The sequence below is a fragment of the Ursus arctos genome, unplaced genomic scaffold (genome assembly GCF_023065955.2).
Source record: "Ursus arctos isolate Adak ecotype North America unplaced genomic scaffold, UrsArc2.0 scaffold_19, whole genome shotgun sequence".
In the NCBI taxonomy this organism is placed as follows: domain Eukaryota; kingdom Metazoa; phylum Chordata; class Mammalia; order Carnivora; family Ursidae; genus Ursus; species Ursus arctos.
Window position 1 is genome coordinate 47,935,668 of NW_026622863.1, and position 18,926 is coordinate 47,954,593.

The window sequence follows — 18,926 nt, forward strand, 5'->3', positions numbered from 1 at the left end:
ATCCCGGCGTTCTGGGATCGAGCCCCACATCAGGCTCCTCCGCTATGAGCCTGCTTCTTCCTCTCCCACTCCCCCTGCTTGTGTTCCCTCTCTCGCTGGCTGTCTCTATCTCTGTCAAATAAATAAATAAATAAATCTTTAAAAAAAAGAGAGAGAGAGAGGACTTCAAGTGGGAGAAAAAAAAAAACAAAGACCTTGAGTGAACTGATAGGAGTATGGACAATCACATGGAACATTTGAGAAATATTAAGTATAAGTGCATATAAAATTAAGCATGTGACAAAGTTAATTATTCTCAAAGATTTTTAAGTGTGTATGAAGAGGAAAATGCTAGTATATTCACGGCTCTGCAGTGAAAACATTTACATATGACATTGTAAAAACGATTGATTGATATAAAAATTATGACATGATTTCATTGGGAGGGAGAAAGTGGCGTCAACCTGAGCTCAAGCCTCACCTAGTGTAGCAGGAAGTCGGTACAGAACGTCTAAAATTGGCTATCAAGAAATAGCAGTATCGGGGCGCCTGGGTGGCTCAGTCGTTAAGCGTCTGCCTTTCGCTCAGGGCGTGATCCCGGCGTTCTGGGATCAAGCCCCACATCAGGCTCTTCTGCTGGAAGCCTGCTTCTTCCTCTCCCACTCCCCCTGCTTGTGTTCCCTCTCTCTCTGGCTGTCTCTCTCTCTGTCAATAAATAAATAAAATCTTAAAAAAAAAAAGAAAAAAAAAGAAATAGCAGTATCAGCCTATTTAGAAACATGGAAGAGGGGCACCTGGGTGGCTCAGTCGGTTGGGCATCTGCCTTCTGCTCAGGTCATGAACCCTGAGTCCTGGGATCGAGCCCCATATCTGGCACTCTGCTCAGTGGGGAGCCTGCTTCTCCCTCTCCCTCTGCCTGCCACTCCCCCTGCTTGTGCTCTCTGTCAAATAAATAAATAAATAAATAATAAATAAATAAAATCTTTTTAAAAAAATGGAAACATGGGAGAAAACACTAGAAGAAACAGGTAAAGCAGCCGAAAGTGGTTGCCTCTAGAGAGCAGAGAGGAGTGGAGAGAGATGGCACAGAGGACTGCTTTTTTTTTTTTCATAAATATTTTAGTATAGTTTGAATTTTTTTTTTTTCAGTAATCTCTACACCCAATGTGGGGATCAAATTCACGACCCCGAGATCGAGAATCAGATGGTCTTCCAACCAAGGCAGTCTGGTACTCTGGTACTATTTGGTTTTTAAAGTATATTCATTGGGGCGCTGGGTGGTTCAGTTGGTTAAGCATCTGTCTTCGGCTCTGGTCAGGATCCTGGGGTCCTGGGATCAAGCCCTGCGTGGGGCTCCCTGCTCATCAGGGAGTCTTCTCCCTCTTCCTCTACCCCTCCCGCTGCTCCTTCTCTCTTGCTCACTCTCTCTCTCAAGTGAATGAACAAAATCTTAAAAAAAAAAAAAAAGTATATTCATGAAAACTAATCAATGGTGATAGAAATCACAGCTGTGGTTGACTGGGAAGAGGCCCAACGGAGCTTCTGTCTGATGGAAAGTTTGCATATCAGCTCTATCCAATAGAACTTTCTGGGATGATGAAAATGTTCTCTATCCGCACTGCCCAAAATGGTAGCCGCTCGCCACACGTGGCTACCGAGCACTAGAAAAGTGGCCAGCATGACTGAGAAACAATCCTTCATTTTTATTGAATTTTAATTAATTTAAATTTAAATAGCCCCATGAGACTGGTGGCTATTGTATCAGACATCGCAGACCACATCAGTGCTGTTGTCTTAGGATTTGTCAAGAAATACACAGAGGAGATATACGCTTGTGCTTTACCAAAAGTCTTCAAGGAGCAGTTTACGCAATAAAGTGGGACAGGAGCAAAGGAAAGTCACTCTTCAGGGTCACAGCCTTAACAAGTCCACATGGATTTCAGGAAGATAAAGCCCTGTCGAAGACGGTCTCCTGATCCATCATGTCAACACACACAAGGAAACAATCCACCATGAGCAAGAACCAGCAGACACAGCAAATTGTACAAGTCCATGCCCCCAAACTTCAGATGATAGAATTATCATGCATACACTATAAAATAACCAAGCTTAAAATGTTTAAAGACATAAAGCAAGAATCTAAAACGTGAAAAAAAAAATCAAGACATTACAAAACAAAAACAAAAAAACCCTCCCCCCTCCCAAAAAAACAGTTGTGCTTGGAAGAGGAAGAATTGGATTTACATGACAGAAATCCCTCAGAAAGGGGCTTCCTTCAAACTGGTTTGTCAAACACGGTAAAGGTGATGCGCGCTTATTAGGTCAGAAGGGGATCCAAAGACAGGGAAGTCCATTTCTGTGCGAACTACCTTTATTTAGAAGGAAAAATGTCCCTATGTGGTTATAAAGCAGCACTAGGTGAAGGCACTTGACTGGGGAGAGGTGGGACAGAGGTCCTGCTAGAGACCAGTGTGTCTCGCCCAGCCCTGCAGAGATTGGAGGAGAGATGACTCCCAGGGAAATCCAGGGGAGGTGACACATCCCAGGCTCCCCCAGGATGGTGTGTTGGCTTGTTTTGAGGGGGTGGGAGGGGTTGGCAGGAGGAGTCGAAGGCACTTTGGACGGGATCTGATTGGGCAAATGGAGGAGGGTGGGGGAGCCTCTCGCCTCCAAGGATTCCCAGCCCCAAGGCAATCTCCCGTGGCTAAGGCAGTGTCTAAACTTAAGGCTGAGGTTCTCCTTCTCCCCTGGGCTTCCAGGGAAGCAGAGAGCTGGAGGTGAGGCCCCCACCCCTATCGGGCTTGGGGCCCAAGGAGACGCAGCGTTTACTGAGGGAGACGTCTGGGGCAAAGGCAGGGCTGCTCCCTCCTGCCTCCCTTGGCAACATCCTTCTGTGCGGCTAGACCTTATTCCTCTGAGTCTTCACCCTGGGGAAGAGCTGAGGGAAGGCAGGATCTTTAGACACCAGGAATCCTCACTCCTTCATCCCATCCCCCAATTTTAATGGGGTCACCGAACCCACTCCCAAACAGGTGGGCTGTCTCCATCCTCCCTTCCCTTCCTAACAGACTCCTTCAGCAGACTCCCAGATGACTCCAGCATCCCCAAGGCCCCTGTCACCACCAAGCACCAGATGAAGCCTTAAGAGTCAGCAGCCCAGCTGATGAAATGGAATGTTCCGAGGCTTCCATATTGCCATGAAGGAAACACCTGCTTCTCTCCCGACCACCATGGCTGTCTCATTGGGACCTACCACCGCCCATCCCCAAATTAAAAGAATCTTCTCCCCTAGTAATATAATGAGATCTTCCTGGTCTCTTCCCTTAACCAAGTACAATCGCCCTCAATTCTACCATCATTTTAATAATGGATTCTTCCTCTCCGTGCCCCTTGCAGTGTAACAAAAGTGTCCTCACCACTACACCAGCAATACACAATTCTTTAACTTCCCCTGGTTACTAAAATGGGATTCTTCATGGCTTCCCTTGGCTAAAATACACTCTTCCTTGCCTCCCCAGTAATATAAGTAGGGATGATAAAAAAATATTTGAGCATGAACCGATAACATACCTAGGAAGGCAGTGAGTTCCCCACAATACCACCAGGAAGGGACTCTTTCTCCCCCAACTGTAGGGGGCGCTCTCCCTTACCGCCCTTACATTATTATAATTGGTTTTCCCCATCTCCCCACGACCCGTAATGGATTCTTCAGACCTATTTTGCCCCCAGTATAATGGACTGTCCCTCTTGCTCATCTTTTTCCCAGCATCACCCCTTTCCCCAAACAGCCACCGGACGCCGATACCATCTCTCCCCGGGGCTCACCCCGAAGTAGTTGCGAGGTACGTAGCCCTCCTGGCCATGCAGCGCGGCCCACCACCAGTCCGTCTCCTCGGGTCCGTCCCTCCGCAGCACGGTGACTGACTCGCCCTCGCGGAAGGACAGCTCGTCCCCGAACTCGGCGCTGTAGTCCCAGAGCGCGTACACCACCCCGCTGTGCATTATCCCCATACTCTGCTCCACATCTGAAACATAAACCGGCGGGGACTGTGAGCACCAGGTCAGGGAGGGGGGAGGGTTAGAACGCTCGGGGACACGAGACACGCAGAGGACAGGGACAGGCCCCGGGATGTGGCACCCCCCACAGCTGAGGGATGAGCCACCTGCGAAGTTGTGGACCCCTGTCTGGAGAAGGGCGCTTAAGCTGGAGTCAGCTGCCGGGTACTGGCAGTCTCTGGAATTCGAGAACATCAGGGTGCATCAAACTGGGGCCTCCAACCCCCGAGGCAGGGTCAGTGGTCCCCATTACCTCTAGGACATCAAGTCCCTGTCACTCCCAGAGGTGAGGTCAGCTGCGCCCCCGACCGCCCTGCGCCGCCCCCCCCCCAAGCTGTACGGTTTCCATAGTCTCACCCCCTTCCTCGCATGGTACAGCCCTTCCCCGCCTCCCCGTTCCCAGATGGTGAGTCCACATCGCTTCCCCCTCCCCAAGTGACAAAATCGCCAAAGAGGATGCAATAACTTCCAGAGGGTACAGCCCACCCACCCCCGCCCCCTTAAGTGGTAAAATGTCCATCAAGATTTTAGCCCCCCCCCAAATGGTACGGTCCACCATGCTCCCTCTCTCTAGTGGTTCAGTCCACCGGTTCCGGTTCCGCCTCCCCTCCCTGCCAGGTGTGCTGTCCAGTCTCTACTTGACCCTCACAGAATCTCCGTGTCCAAGGCAGGCAGGACACTCCAAGCTCCACATCTCATAGGCTCCACCTCCCTGCACAAAAGTGTAAAGGCCTGATGCCCTCCCCGAAGCTTATAGTCTATTTCGTGCCCCAGTGGTGCAGTCCCCGTCTACCCCTGCTCACCCAGAAGCCCCAAGGCTCTTGGCCAGTTTCTGCCATTAGGTGGCACGGCAGGTCTGCCACCCACAGGTCCTACCACTTGACCTACTCCAGCTCTGTGATGTTCCTAACCCCACCCTATGTTAACGTTTGCCCACCCACCCCAGGTGTGTAATTCGGACGCTCTGCACAGCCCCTTGGTAAAGGCTACCTACTTCCTCCCATCACCTGGTTAGGTGATATGCCCCCCCCCCCTTCATAAGGGAAGCCTCGTGTCTCCCTCCAAGTGGAAGAGTCCCCAAGCCCCTCCCCAGAAGCCGTGGCCTGCTCACCTGCCAGCTGTGTGGCCCTGTGCCTCCCACAGGTAGCAAAGCCCACATGCCCAGCCCTATGCCAGGTAAATGGTATCATTGGAACGTCCAACTCCCCATGCCCGCAGAGAAAGCAGGTGAACAGTGCAATCTAAAAGACCCCTCTTCTCCCCACAGATCTCCAGTTTGCATGGCACAGTGCCCATGTCCCCCCCATCCCTCGAGGTTGGCAGTCTGCTCACCCCACACACCCCGCTTGCACCTGCCAGGTGGGAGGCCCAGTCCTCCTCCCCCGCAGGTGGTCCATCCCGCCGCCCTTCCTCTGTGATCCTGCCGCCTGATTGGTACAGTCCCCACATCTCTCCCACGATCGACTGGCATTCTGCCCCTTCCCCCTCCGCAACTGCCAGCTGGGCGGCCCAGTCTCCACGACCTCCACCCTCCCCCAGAGGCGTGCCTCGCACCTGCCAGGTAAGTGGCGCAGTCGGTGTAACCCTCGCGGTAGGGGTCGCACTTCTCGATGGCGGTGGCTCCGTCGCTGAGCGTGGTGGCGAAGATTGCTGCGCCGTGCTGCACCAGCGCCGTGCAGATGGCCGTGTCGTTGCACGACGCCGCGCAGTGCAACGGTGTCCTAGGCGTGGAGGCGTGCGTGAGTGGCCGCGCATTCGCCCGCGGGTGCCCCGGCCAGCAGCGCCGTCCCGCCCCACGCCCGCCCCGCGCGGGTCGGAGTCAGAGCTCACCAGCCGTGGCTGTCAGGGGAGTTGACGTTGGCGCCGGCCGCGATGAGGAAGTCCACAATGGGGTAGTTGGCGCCGCAGATGGCGTTGTGCAAGGCGGTGATGCCCTCCTCATTGGGCTGGCTCGGGTCGTTCATCTGGGCGGGCAGGGGAAGAGGTGGCTCAGTCCCCGGCGGGCGGCCATCCTGCGTCGGCCGCCACCACCCCACCTGCCCTGCACTTTGGCCGCTCTCACCTCCTTCACCGCCTGCTGCACCACGTCCAGCTCCCCGGTCAGCGCGGCGTCCAGCAGGAGCACGAGCGGGTTGAGGCGCGCCCGGCGGACCTTCCGCGGGGAGCCTGCCTTCCGCAGCACCGAGCGCATCTCCTGGGGGGACCGGGCGGGGGGGGGGGGCTTCAGTGACTTGGGGTGGATTGTTAATCAACCCATTACTTAGAAAGGAAAACAGAGACTCGGGGACCCGGTGGTGGCCGCCCCAGGCCACCGCCCCACTAGACAGAGGTAGGGCTGGGATTGGAACGCAGGGAGGTACAGAGCCTGAGTCCAGACGGCCATGGGGAAGGGGATGCCTTAGTTCTATAGCCTCTGATCCCCCACAACAGTCAGGGAATCTGGTGATTATAGGATCTCGGCCCCTGAGACCTGAAAGGAAGCTGGCAGACCATCGAGGTGATGATTGGTAGAAGCCCAATAGTCAACCCGTCCACAGTCTTATTTCTTTCATAAAGCATAAATGCTATGGAGCACACATATCAAACTGTGGTCCAATGTTAATTCCAGATGTTTGGAATGAGACTATTTAGCCTATTATTCCTTGTGCTTTCTTATTTTTGATGTTCACGGGTCCTCTAACAAGATTCATGTATTCAGAGCATGCAACATTTTGTGATTCTGGTCCTTGATGTCGATGATTTCAAGATCCCGGAATCTGGAGATCCCAAGAGCCATGGATTTCAAAATTCTCTGAGGTTCAGCTATTTCAAATTTCCAATATGCTGTGAGTCCAGGAATGCTAAGTTATGCCATGTCAAATTGCTGAAGACCTAAGACGTTGCATTCCGAAGATTCTATGATTGGGAACTTAAATGTTTTATGGTTAGAATTTCATTCCAACAGATTGGAAGGAGATACTTAAAATGTTAATCATGGTTCTGAGCGCTGTGATTTTTGGCCTTTATTCTTTTTTTCTATTTCCTCCTAGTCGCTATGGTGTTTGTATATTCTTCTCTAGTGGAAAAGGTCCATTTACAATATAATTCTGGGGGTACCCGGCTGGCTCAGTTGGTACAGCATGGGATTCTTGATCTCAGGGCTGTGAGTTCAAGCCCCACGATGGGTGTAGAGATTACTTAAAAAGATAATTTTTTAATAATAAAATAAAATGGAATTCTGTATTACAACATATTAGTGCACTGATCTGTGATTTTCTGATTCAGATGGGAAGAGTCTTTAATTTTCAGTTTAAAATTTTCATGGATCAGTTAATAACCAGGGTGGGCTTTACTGACTTTTAAATTCTAGGATCCTGTTTCTTGAAACTTTGGCGCTCTAGAATTCTGAAATTTCACTGTTCTGAGACTGAGAACAGGATTTAATTCTTGAATTCCGTGCGCTTTCAAGTTTCTTTATGGCCAGAACTTTGTAATTCTACAAGGTGATTTCAAGAGCCTGGATCTCAACGTTTCCTGGCTCCAACTTTAGGAGGACTTGGGAATAGGCATTTTGGGGTGTCTACCTGGCCCCTGCTTCTTCCCTGGGAATCATTCCCCTCTCTCTGTCCATCCACACTGAAAGAACAGGACACACAACCCCACACAACCCCAACAAAGATGCAGGGACTGGAGCAAGTTTAGCAGGTGACCATCCCCTGGTCAAAAGCTAACAATAATAGTGGTTAATACTTAAGTGCCAGGCACTGTTCTAAGCACTATATTCATGTATTTAATGCCCACAGCAACCCTATGGTTATTCTCACCCCCATTTTACAGATGAAGAAACTGAGGCCCAGAGAGGCTAAGTATCTTATTATAAGTGTCTATCATATCACAGCTGCTCCATGCCATGGCGCTGGGCTTTGAACCAGGCAGCCTAGCTCTGCAGCCGGTGCCCTTAATCACAACGCCCACAGCCTCAGAGACCAGAGACTTGCTCTCGCAATTTTGAATGAAAGCAGCTCTGAGCAGCGTCAGAGGACACCATGGGGCCTGAAGTGAGAGGTCATTTTGAGTCATGGCTAGGCAGACCATTTCTAGCCATGGCGCAGGCTTGTGAGGTCTGAGAGGAGAGAATGGATCCCCAGAGAAGGCAGACATGAGAGACCGTGCAGGAGCCAGGGAGAGAAATGGTGACTGTCTTGATTCAAGCAGGCTTTTCAGGTCCTGGAATAAACCCACTGACACACTCATTTTCAGGTGTTAAGACTCCAAGATTTCTGTAGGGATGGCCTTGGAGGCAGGTTACTGGAGAGGAGCAGAGAAAGCCTCTGTGTGGCCAAGACCTGTGAACCCCTCTCCCGAGACATTCTCCCTGTCTTCAGAACCCAGGCAACACCTAGATTAAAGACTACATTTCCCAGCCTCCCTTGCAGCTGGGTTCCTGGCCAATTGGAAGAGGCACATGTGATGTGTGAGATTTTCAGGTCCTGTCCCAAAAGGAAAGGGGCACCTCCATGTGCTAATAGACACCGCCCCCCCCCCCCCCCCCAGTCCTCCTCTATTACTTACCATGCTCTGCAGCTGTTCTGGTGGGCTGATCTGGGGCAGGGCTGGGGGTGGGATGGGAGCTGGTGGGGCAGGGGCAGGGGGCCCTGCCCTCACTTCTGATGCCTCACTGATGGAGGAGAGTTCGGGCTCAGGCCCCCCAGGCCCACCGTGACGATGGAAGAGGCGGCTGATGATCTGCTGGTACTGCTTCTTGTGGGTGGGGGGCAGGGCTACAGCTGGGCTCTGCTCCATGGAGCCCCTACGTTTGAGGGGTCGCGGTATCTCTGCCAGCACCCGGGCCACCTCCTCCAGCTCGGGCACTGTCTGTGCCTCAGGCGGCAGTGCTGGCTGCAGCCTCGTGGGGCTGAGGGGCCGAGTTACAGCGCCTTCGTCTGCATCACCAGCCTCCAGCACGGGGGTCAGCAGCCCCTCCAGCTCCGGCTCAGGCTCCAGCTCAGGGGGAGGTTTGGGGGGGCCTAGAAGGAACAAGAAGCCCATCAGAGAATGGGGCCTGGGAGAACCCCAACACCCCCTTTTCCAAGCCCACAACTTCCAGGACCCGTAGCCAGCATCTGATTTGCTGTGTGACCTCAGGGCGGTTCCTTGCTCTCTCTGGGCTAGTTTCCGTGGGCTGTGAATAACATATGATTGTGACATCTCCCATTTATCAAGCACTTAGCATGTGCCTGTCTTACTGAATTCTCACCACTACCTTGGGAGGTAGATACTGCTACCATCGCCTCATTCCAGAGAGGGAAGCTGGGCGTCAGAGAGGGCAAGTCAGTTGCCCAAAGCCACATGGTTGCTATTTGAACTCTGGTCCCTCTGACTTCTGAATCTTGTGCTCCTACCATCACGATGGCCTTGACTTGCTGAGATTCTAGGCACTTCCTTGCCTACCCTCTCAGGCAGAATACTCTTGCTGGGACTAGAATCCTTGTGCTTGATGGTCTCTTGGTCTTATTTCTCTCTATCAGAGCTTCTAAAGTGGGTAAAAATAGGAATGACCATTCTCTACACATGTATTTCACTGAACGTCTATCACAATCTACGAGGTAGTTATTATTAATCTCTTTTCACAGATGACGAAACAGAAGCTCAGATAGGTTAGCTGATTTCTCCTGAGCCATACAGCGAGTCAGCAGTGGAGAGGGGCTCAAAACACATTTTGCTTTGACTCTAGGCTCTGTGCTGGTCTCACACACACAAACATATTAATAATTATTATAACTAGTGTAATAACTATTGAGATCTTCCTACACATCAGGTCCTATTTTAATGACTTTATATGGAATAAATAATCTAATACCATAATCAGTAAGGTGGGCTCTATCACCTTTTACGCTCAAGGAAATTGAGGTCCAGAGAGGTTAAGTGACTTGTCCAAGGTCACACAGCATGGAGCCAGGCAGTCTGACTCTAGGGCCCGTGCTTAACCACCATACTATCCCTAGTTTCTGAGCGAATTCCCAAGCTCCTCTAGCCTTGCTCTCTGCAGGGAGAGTGTCTGGAAATGGGTGTCTGGCTGTGATGGCTCCCCCAGCTGTTCTGGTCCCCAGCCATCTGTCCTCACTCAAACCAGCCCTGTGGGCCCCCCAGTGCTGACTCACCTTCGCTCACAGGGGGCCAAGTCTGTTGGGGAGGTTGGGGGACTGGGGCAGGGGGTTGAGGCTGGGGCTGGGGTTGGGGCTGGGGTTGGGGCTGGGGAGGAGACTGAGGCTGGGGCTGGGCCTGTGGGGGTGGCTGGGGCTGAGGGGGTGGCTGGGGCTGGGGAGGCAGCTTAGGCGGGGGTGCTCGGGAGAAGATGGGGGAGCCAGGGAGCATGGCCCTGCTGGCCCCATGCTCCCAGAAGGCATTCTGCAGCTTGAATATCATGCTGAGGGGGATGGGGCGCTGGCGCGGGACACCGCGGGGCTGGGGGCTGGAAGGGGGCATGGGGATGCGGCTGACAGGCTGCCAGCTGCGGGGCAAAGTGCCTGACGGCCCCGTGGAGCCCAGTGATCTGCGGTAGCTGCCCACATCAGAACGCCTGTCGTTGGCCAGAGGGGAGACCTTGTAATTGCGGGGCAGAGTGGCGCTGGTGAGGTTGTCCTGGGGGGAAAGGAGAGGAGGAAAGAAGGGGCTCAGGTGGGAGGGAATGATAAAGGAGGAGGGGGTCAAGAAGGGAGAGAAGGTGAGGGAAGCCAGAGGGAGTAAGGGAAAGGCGGTCAGGGAGGGGGTGAAAATCCAGGATAAAGAAGGAAGAGCTCGGGGTGGAGGGCACAGAGACTGGGGGTGCAGCCAGGAATGGGAGGTGGTCCTGACCGCACTCCTGGCCCCTGCCCACCAGCCCCCTCCCCAGCTGCCCCTCACCTTGCTGGTGGCCCCCAGCCCATCCAGGCTGCTCTCTCTCCAGGGTAACAGCTGCAGGCCTGGCGAAGCAGGCCGTGAGAAGACGTCCAGGCCTGCAAGGCGGGAATCATTAGGGTCTGGGGGCTGCCTCTCCGGGCTCCCCACCTCCTCTGGCCTCCCACCACTCACGTTCGTAGCTTGCCGTCTGCGAAGATTTCTTCTCGTATGCCACGTCCAGGTCAGACTCATTCCAGGCTTTGGGGGGCCTCCGGCGCAGCGTTAAGTCGTCTAGGGAGAGGTGGCGAATCGGGATATACCGGGAGGCTGGTCCAAGGCCTGCATCCCTCCCACCCCCCAAAATGAGGCCCCCTCGTTCACCTTGAGCGCGCAGAGGTGGGGCGAAAGCACTACCGCCCGCGCCCAGTAGGGGGCTCCCAAAGGCCACAGGCGCATCGTAGGCTGAAGTCTGGGGGCGTGGCGAGGGCCCGCGCTCGGGGAAGAAAGCCTGGGGCCCCTCCGCCAGGGGGCTGCCACGCGGGGAAGCCGCGCGGCCCAGGAAGTCGAAGGGCGTGGGGGGACCCTGCTGGCGGAGCGGGCCCGATCCAGGCCGCGGGGAGGGCGCACGGCCAAGGGGGCTGCCTGTGCCATCGAAGGCGCGGGGCCGGGGAGAGGGCGCGCGGTCCAGGCTGCCGTAGGCATCCGGCTGCAGGTAGAGCGGGGTGCGCGGTGACGAGGGCCGGCCTTTAGGGGACAGCGGGCTGTAGGGGTGCAAAACCGGGGCGCTCTCGGAGCGTCCGAACGAGGTGTCTGCACCGTCGGTGGCCGCCTTCCGGGGAGACCCGCGGCTGCTGAAGGGCTCGGGGACCGGGCTGGAGCTGTATCGGGACAGCTGTGGGGAGGCCGGGACATTGAGGAGTCAAAGGAGACATTAGTAGAGGGGTTAGTAAGAGATCAAAAGAGGTCATTGGAAATTAACCTAAGGGAGTTGGACCAGGGCTGGAGAGTCAGGCACAGGGGGCCCTGGTGAGGGGTAACTGGCGAGACAGCCCTGAAATCAGGACTGAGGCTAGCCCGCCTCTTAGAAAAAGACCCTTTTCTTCCAAGGGTCCTGTTAGATGTCCATTTATACTGGTTCCCTCTTTCAAGTGCCCACGGCCTGTACAACCCAATGGGACAGAGTTCCAGGCAGAAAGAAGCTGGCTTTGGGGGCCAAGGCGGGGACCGAGGCGAGTAGGCTCACCCTAGGGGGGGCTCCGGCCTGCGAGCCGGGAGGCGTGGGCGAGTCCGACCACAGCGACTCCAGCTGTTTGGTCAGTTCGTCCACCTTGGCCGCCGCCGTGTCCAGCTCCATCTGCTTCAGGTCCATGTGCTTCATGGCCAGAGCTGTGCAGGAGGGAGTAGCAGTAAGGACCTGGGTCTCGCTGCAGCGCCCCGCCTCTATCCGCGAGGGCCCCTCCGGGGCAAGCCCCGCCCCCTACCCCAGCTCACACTGGAAGTTCAGGTCCAGAAGGTCCCTCGTGCTCTGGAATGCCTCGCTGTCCATGGTGCCGGCGGAAGCGGGGCGCCTGCGGAGGCGTGTGTGAGGGGGGAAGCCTTCTCAGATCCCGCCCGCAGGGAACCCGGGGTCGCAGAGCAGCCAGACAGAGCCTTTACTCTCTTAGCTCCCTCCGCTGTTAGCGCTATGCCCCTCCACTTCCCTGGCTGGGCACTGCCCTCCTTCAAGTCCTCCCGGATGCCTCTGGACAATTCACTCTCTTTACGAAGCTCCCTGTCCGTCTTTCTAGGTCAGTCCTAATAAGAACTGAATCACTCCTTCAACAATTATCCACTGATTACCTACTGTGGGCCAGGCATTTGGGGGAACAAAGGATGCAAAAGTATCAATTACCGAGTGCCTACTACTATGCTAGATGCTAGGGATATCATTTTTTTTTAAATGCTTGGGATCTTTTTATTTTTTTTAAAAGATTTTTATTTGTTTATTAGAAAGAGAGCGCGCGCACACGCGTAAGCAGGGGGAGCAGCAGAGGGAGAGGGAGAAGCAGGCTGCCCAATGCAGGACTTGATCCCAGGACTCTGGGATCATGATCTGAGCCAAAGGCAGACGCTTAACTGACTGAGCCACCCAGGCGCCCCACTAGGGATATTTTTTAAAAATGTAATTGTGCTGCCTACTGTGTACCTGTGATAGTTGCTTGAGGGCATAATGAAATAAGATAACCACTGGTAGCTGAGGGGTCACTGCCTCTTAGAACTGTGCCAAGTGCCTGTGCCCAATACCGCATCTCACGGTCAAAATCACAGCAGCAGGCAAAAAAGTGTGGCTCAGAACTATTTGTTCAAGATCACCCTGCAAGGAGTTGGCAGTATTATGTTTCACACCCGGATCTGACTTGTTAGTCTGGGTTATCTCGACCAGACTTGGAAGAGTCCCAGAGGGCAGGGACCACTCAGCTTCCTCTCCCCAGAGTCAACCTTTTTCCCAGTGTTCACAGGAAGAACAGGGAGGTGGTGAGGGGTGGTCGGGCTGCTGTGGTCACTGGCTCAGTGGGAAGGAGCCAGGCCACCAGGAACCGGTCAAGCCAGCACCATCCCCATCCCCATGGTAGCCACCACGCCCGCCCGCTTGGCCACCTCCCCAGGAGGTGCAGGCGTGGGCAGCGGGGCGGGCTGGGGCATGCTGATTCTGGCCTCTGTCTGGGAAGCCTCGGAACAGAACCTGTTGGGGCTGGTGGTTCATCTGGGTGTGTTGAGAGCGTGTGACCTTGGGCAACAAGTCCCATCTACTCCTCGGGCCTCAGTTTCCCCAACAGTGAAAGGAGGAGGCAAATCAGCTATTCTAAGAGGCCTCTTCAATCTCTCAGAGGCCTAGATTCTGAAACTGTAAGGACCTTGAGGTTGTAATTAAAGCTCTACAGAGCCTAAAACTCTCAGCTTGATAGTCTCTTGTCCAAAAGTTCTGAGTCCCAGATTCTATCTTTGGAATATTCTAGAATTCTCCAGTTTTGCTAGCTTAGATTTCTCCATCTCCCTGCATCATGTTCTATCTATCCCAGGATTCCGCTGCCCTAAAAGTCTAGCTGAATGCATGGTTAGGGAAGTGTCAGGACAGACAGGAGGGGTTCAAATCTGGTGGCACCTCTGACCCTGACAAGAGTGCCTCTTGATCTGTAAAATGAAGATACATAGCTAAAATCTTAAAAAAAAAAAAAGGGGGGGGGGCGCCTGGGTGGCGCAGTCGTTGGGCGTCTGCCTTCGGCTCAGGGCGTGATCCCGGTGTTTCGGGATCGAGTCCCACATCGGGCTTCTCCGCTGTTCCCTCTCTCGCTGGCTGTCTCTCTGTCACATAAATAAATAAAATCTTAAAAAAAAAAAAAAAAAAGAAGATGCATAGCAATCCACCTTAGAGGACTACAGCGAGGATCCAACTGCCCGGAAAGTGCAAGAGGAATTAAGACTCTGAGAATTCAAGCCTCAGAAAGTATAGACTACAGCTCAGAACTCAGGGCTTTTAGAACCTCACCTACACAGGAAACACTCTGTGTCTGTTAAAATATAAAAGGGAATGATTCTGTGCAGCCTCCGGTGCCAGTATTCTGGCAGCGAGACGTTCTTTCAGGATTCCCAAATTTCTAAGACTCTCGGATCCCATGCTGACATCCTCTGGCTCTAAGGAAATGCCAAGGATGGGCGTTGGGCCCTCCCAGGGCTGGTGCAGACAGAGGGGTTGTCGGGGCCACCAGGGGGCGCTCCGGGACACGGCCTGACCCTAGCGGGGCGGGCGGACAGCGCCTGAGCTCAGACCCCGGGAATGCGCTGGCGGGTCTGGGCAGGTGCCTCACCTCCCGCGGCAGGGGAGCGGGGGCCGGGCGGGGCGCGAGGGCGGCGCGGGCCGCGCCTCTGTTCCCAGGCCCCTGCCCTGCGCTTCCAGCTCCCCACTCCGACTCGTGAGGGCTCTAGTCCACCCCTGGGTACCCTCTAACCCCAGCTCCCTCTCCTCCCTTTCCCCTCCACCCCTAACTCTCATTCCCCCGGACCCATACACGCGGCCAAGCCAAGCAAGTTTTTCGGGGTTAAGGATCCTGGGGGGCTTCCTGGAGGAATCATCATCCTCAGTGGGAACCGAGACAGAGCGCCAGGCTAGGGAATACCCTGGTTGGAATTCTACATTTCTGTCCCGACGGACTGACGCTGGAAGAGACCCCGCCTTCTCGGGGACCTGGTTTTCCCCTCTGTGGACGACTGTGGAACAGGCTAGGGCCTTCCCCTATCTAAGTCTCTGCCCTGGACTACTTATATAGTTTCTCCGTGCCTCAGTTTCCTTGTGTGTATAATGGGGAAATTAATACCTTCTCCTCAAAAGGGTGTGAGGTTTAGTGACATAATTAATACCTTCTCCTCAAAAGGGTGTGAGTGACATAATTTATGTACAGCGTTTAGAACAATGCAGGACACCAAATAAAGTTCACACATATAGGATTCGTAATTACAGAGCTTCCTTGGCTGTTCTTTAAGATAACACAGGATCTGACACACAGTGAGGGGCTCAAGACCCACCGGAACCTTGTTTTGTTTTGTCTTGTTTTGTTTTGTTTTGTTTTCCACAAAAGAGCCCTTTCAACTCTTTCTGAGAGTCTAAAAGCCCTGGGTTTTGACCTCTGGAGTCTCAACTTCCTAAACCCTAAATTTGCCCTGTACATTAGTGAGTTCTGGCTTGTGCTCATCCCCAAAAATTCAGGCACAGGGGCATGGGGCGCCCTGGGAGATTCCAGAGACAAGGTGGCAAAAGCCCAGGCTGTAGGCTGTGCCCGCTCTCCAGCCTTGGTTTCCCCAGTGGAGTAGAGAGAAGTCATTGCCTGGGGTGGAGTCAACAGCTTTGGGCAGTTGCCTGAGACCTCTGTAGACAGTGGGAACCACCCCATCTACCTACCAGCCCTGAGCCTGGCATGCTGTGAGCTCTGTCTTGGCAGCCACGGTTGGTTATTATTTTTAATTTCATCTCAGGCTATCACCGAATGCCCTTCAAGCCCAGACATTAGGAAGTTCTTCCCTCTCTCATCAGAACCCCCTGCCTCCCCCACCCCCTGTTCAATCCCCTCACATGACGCGTGGGGGTGGAGAGAAGGGGGAGACAGAGGGAGGTGCCCGTCCCTGCCCTCCCCCAGCTTCAAGGACAGACACACACCTCCAGAATTAGCCTCTATCCCTCGCTTATCTCCCACACTACCTCAGGTCAGACAGATGGGGGTGGAGGTGACATTTCTCACCTCAGGGTCAGGGCGAGGAGCCCTAGGAGGGAGAAGGTTAGTCAGAAAATCTGGTGGGAATGGATGGAATCCCGTCCCCCAGACAACTGCAGAAGAAGGAGGAAACCAAACTCTAATCAGCTCTGGTATCTAAGACAGCTGCCCAGGACCGGCCAAACTCTATAATCAACTCTACCTGTGTGACCTCTTAGCCTCAGTTTACCCATGTCCTCTCTGTGTCATGCCTGTGTAGTGCCCAGCCATGGAAGCCTCCCAGAATCCAGTCCCACCTTCTGTAATTCTGCCCTGGGTTCTAGAACCCCCTCTGCAAATCCCAAATATTTCCCACCTCCAAGGGGTAATGGGAGGCTCCCTCCCCCACGAGGGGGCGCCCTAAGGGTGGAGGTCCCTCCTCTGGTTAGGCAGGTCTGACGCCCCGGTTAATGATATGTTGGGGATCTCGCAGCCGCACGCAGGTTGGAGAGCTGCCCCGGTTCCCTCCCTGGCCCCCACCTCAGAGCCGGAAAGTGTAGGAAGCGCCGGAACCCAGCCTCCACAGGGACCTCGGGGGCTTGTCCTGCTACATTTCAGGGCCCCGAGTTCCACTATCCCCATCCCACTCCTAATTCTGCCTCGAGACCTATAGGCTCGGTCGAGAAGGCAGCTGGAGGGCGTCAGGGACGGCCGCCCTTTCCAGAGCCCCATCAGTCTGGGTCTTGTCATTTCTGCCCAGGACTCAGGGATCCGACACCCCAATTCTACTCAAAGACTCAGGCTTCTGAGAGCGCCCAGTTCGTGGGACTCGGGAGTCCCAGCTCCAGCGTCTCCCCGGGACCATGGCGTCCGAGCCCTCCAACCCAATAACTCAGGCATCAGAGTCCCCTTTCCTTTCGTCCAGTAAATATGAGTTCTTTTCTTCGAAGGACCCTGGCATCTGCGCACCCCCAATTCCGCCCTGGGACTCGGCATCCGAGTCCCCTCCCAGTCCTCCCAGGGACGCAGTGTCGGCCTCCTCCAGAGCCTCTGGACCCCAGGGGGGTGGAACTCACGGATCCGGGGCAGATCCTGGCACCGGGGGACTTCCTCCGGCTCCGGCTCCGGCTGCGGGGAGCGGAGGACGGGGCGGGGCAGGCGCCGGGAACAGGTTAGACGACGTGACTCCGGCTGGAGGGAGGCGGGTCCCGGAGGGGAGGGAGAGTAGGGGTCGCCTCGAGCACCTTGGGACTTGTAGTCCTGGAGGGGCAGTACGCAGCCTGAGACGTTCCCATTGGGAATCACCAAAAGTCCATTTCACAGACAGAAAGAACGAGGTCCGGAAGCCGAGGGCAACCTGACCACGTAGACAGAATCGACATTAACATCGCGGTGATTGCGGGAGACAGCCTCCTGAATCTCTGACCCACCGCTCCAGGCTTAGTTTCCCCCTTCTAGAAAGAAGATTTGGACGTCACCAAAGGTGTAGAAGGCTAGAGACTGGGGGAGACTCACATGCCCCGCCCGTAAGGCGAGAAGAGAGCCTCCGTAAGTCAGTATCTCCTCGAGTCTCTAAGCCTCAATCTCCCCGTCGGTAAAAAGGATGGGTTGGATCTTTACAGATTTTCCCAGCAACAGAGTCCAAAGTCGTAGGGTGGGACTACAATCCCCAGCAGCTTTCGCGATGGACGTCGAGCGTCTCCCCTCCTCGCGTCCTCTGGGAATTGTAGTTCGGAGCCCGAGGGGCGGCGCCCTGGTGTCTCGCCCACGCTGGGGAACTGGCTGGTGATCCCCCGCTGAGGGAACGCGTCCCCTTCCCCTGACCCTCCTTCCGCTCTGGGAAGCCGCTCACACCCTGAGAAAGGGGGACGCCCCAATTCTCGAATAGGATCCGAAATCACAGCAGAGGGGGCGGGAAGTAGCGCTGACACACCGGCCAGGAATGCAGTCGGGTCACCCTGTCTAGCCGCCGTCCCGCGGCTCCGCCCGCCGCCCCAAGCCGTGCGGTCTCTGTGGAAAGGGGCGTGGATGCGACCCCCAAATCTGTGTCCACGTGCCGCTGTTTACACGCGCCCCTCCCCCGGCGGAGAAAGGGCACTGACCAAGCCTTCTACTCCTTCACCCATCCTCAAAGCCTTCGGGACTGTCCCCCACGCACTAAACTAAGTCTTCGGGAGCATCTCTCTGTCTCGTTTGGTCCAGAAACCCCGCCCCTTAGTCCGCACCGCCCCACGCGTGTTTAGCTCAGGAATCTGGAGGTCCCGCCCCGAGGCCCACAGGCTCCTCCCCTTAAGTTTCCCGCTCCCTGGGAGCTCAAAAGCCCCGCCCCTAAGCTGGTACTTCACGCCCTCCGGAGGAATTATCCCATTTCTCCATTTTCCCACTTGTCCCACTCAAGTTCCGAATTTCCCAGGCATCTGGGCCCCCCAAGAAGGGATTGTAACATTGAAAGCACGGCCCTTCCAACCTAGACTCTTACCTGTCTCTTTAAGAATCTCAGACCAATCGAGCTTCCTGTCTCTTTAAGAGTTAGGAGCTACCAATGTGGCCGCCCCTTTAAGACGACGTTGGAGCAAATAATGTCTGAGAGATTGGGGGGGATACATACCGGGACCTGGTGAGGCGCTAACTCCCGCCAAGCAGCCAACCAGAGGCTTTGGGGAGCAGATTTTCGGAAAAAGACGTCTTCCTCGGTTGCCTGCTCTACACAAGCGGAAATTCCCCCCAGTTCTGCTCGTAGAGCGAGCGGGCCCCGAGAGACACCCCCGCGCTCCCGCACCACATGGGCGCTCCCGGGTGAAGCCCCACCCT

At 54.8% G+C, this 18,926-nt stretch overlaps 1 protein-coding gene across 1 annotated transcript; it reads right to left on the reverse strand.

Moving 5' to 3' along the window:
* Positions 1 to 2,332: 2,332 nt before the first annotated feature.
* Positions 2,333 to 18,321, reverse strand: PPP1R13L (protein phosphatase 1 regulatory subunit 13 like). The gene is made up of 13 exons (XM_026482055.4): positions 17,192 to 18,321; positions 12,385 to 12,461; positions 12,137 to 12,279; positions 11,275 to 11,785; positions 11,086 to 11,184; positions 10,918 to 11,009; positions 10,176 to 10,656; positions 8,587 to 9,041; positions 6,098 to 6,229; positions 5,866 to 5,999; positions 5,590 to 5,756; positions 3,805 to 4,004; positions 2,333 to 2,917 (listed from the first exon to the last, which is right to left on the reverse strand). Exons 2-13 carry the CDS (start codon positions 12,437 to 12,439, stop codon positions 2,879 to 2,881), a joined length of 2,508 nt encoding a protein of 835 aa, XP_026337840.1. The 5' UTR covers positions 12,440 to 12,461; positions 17,192 to 18,321; the 3' UTR covers positions 2,333 to 2,878.
* Positions 18,322 to 18,926: the final 605 nt, after the last annotated feature.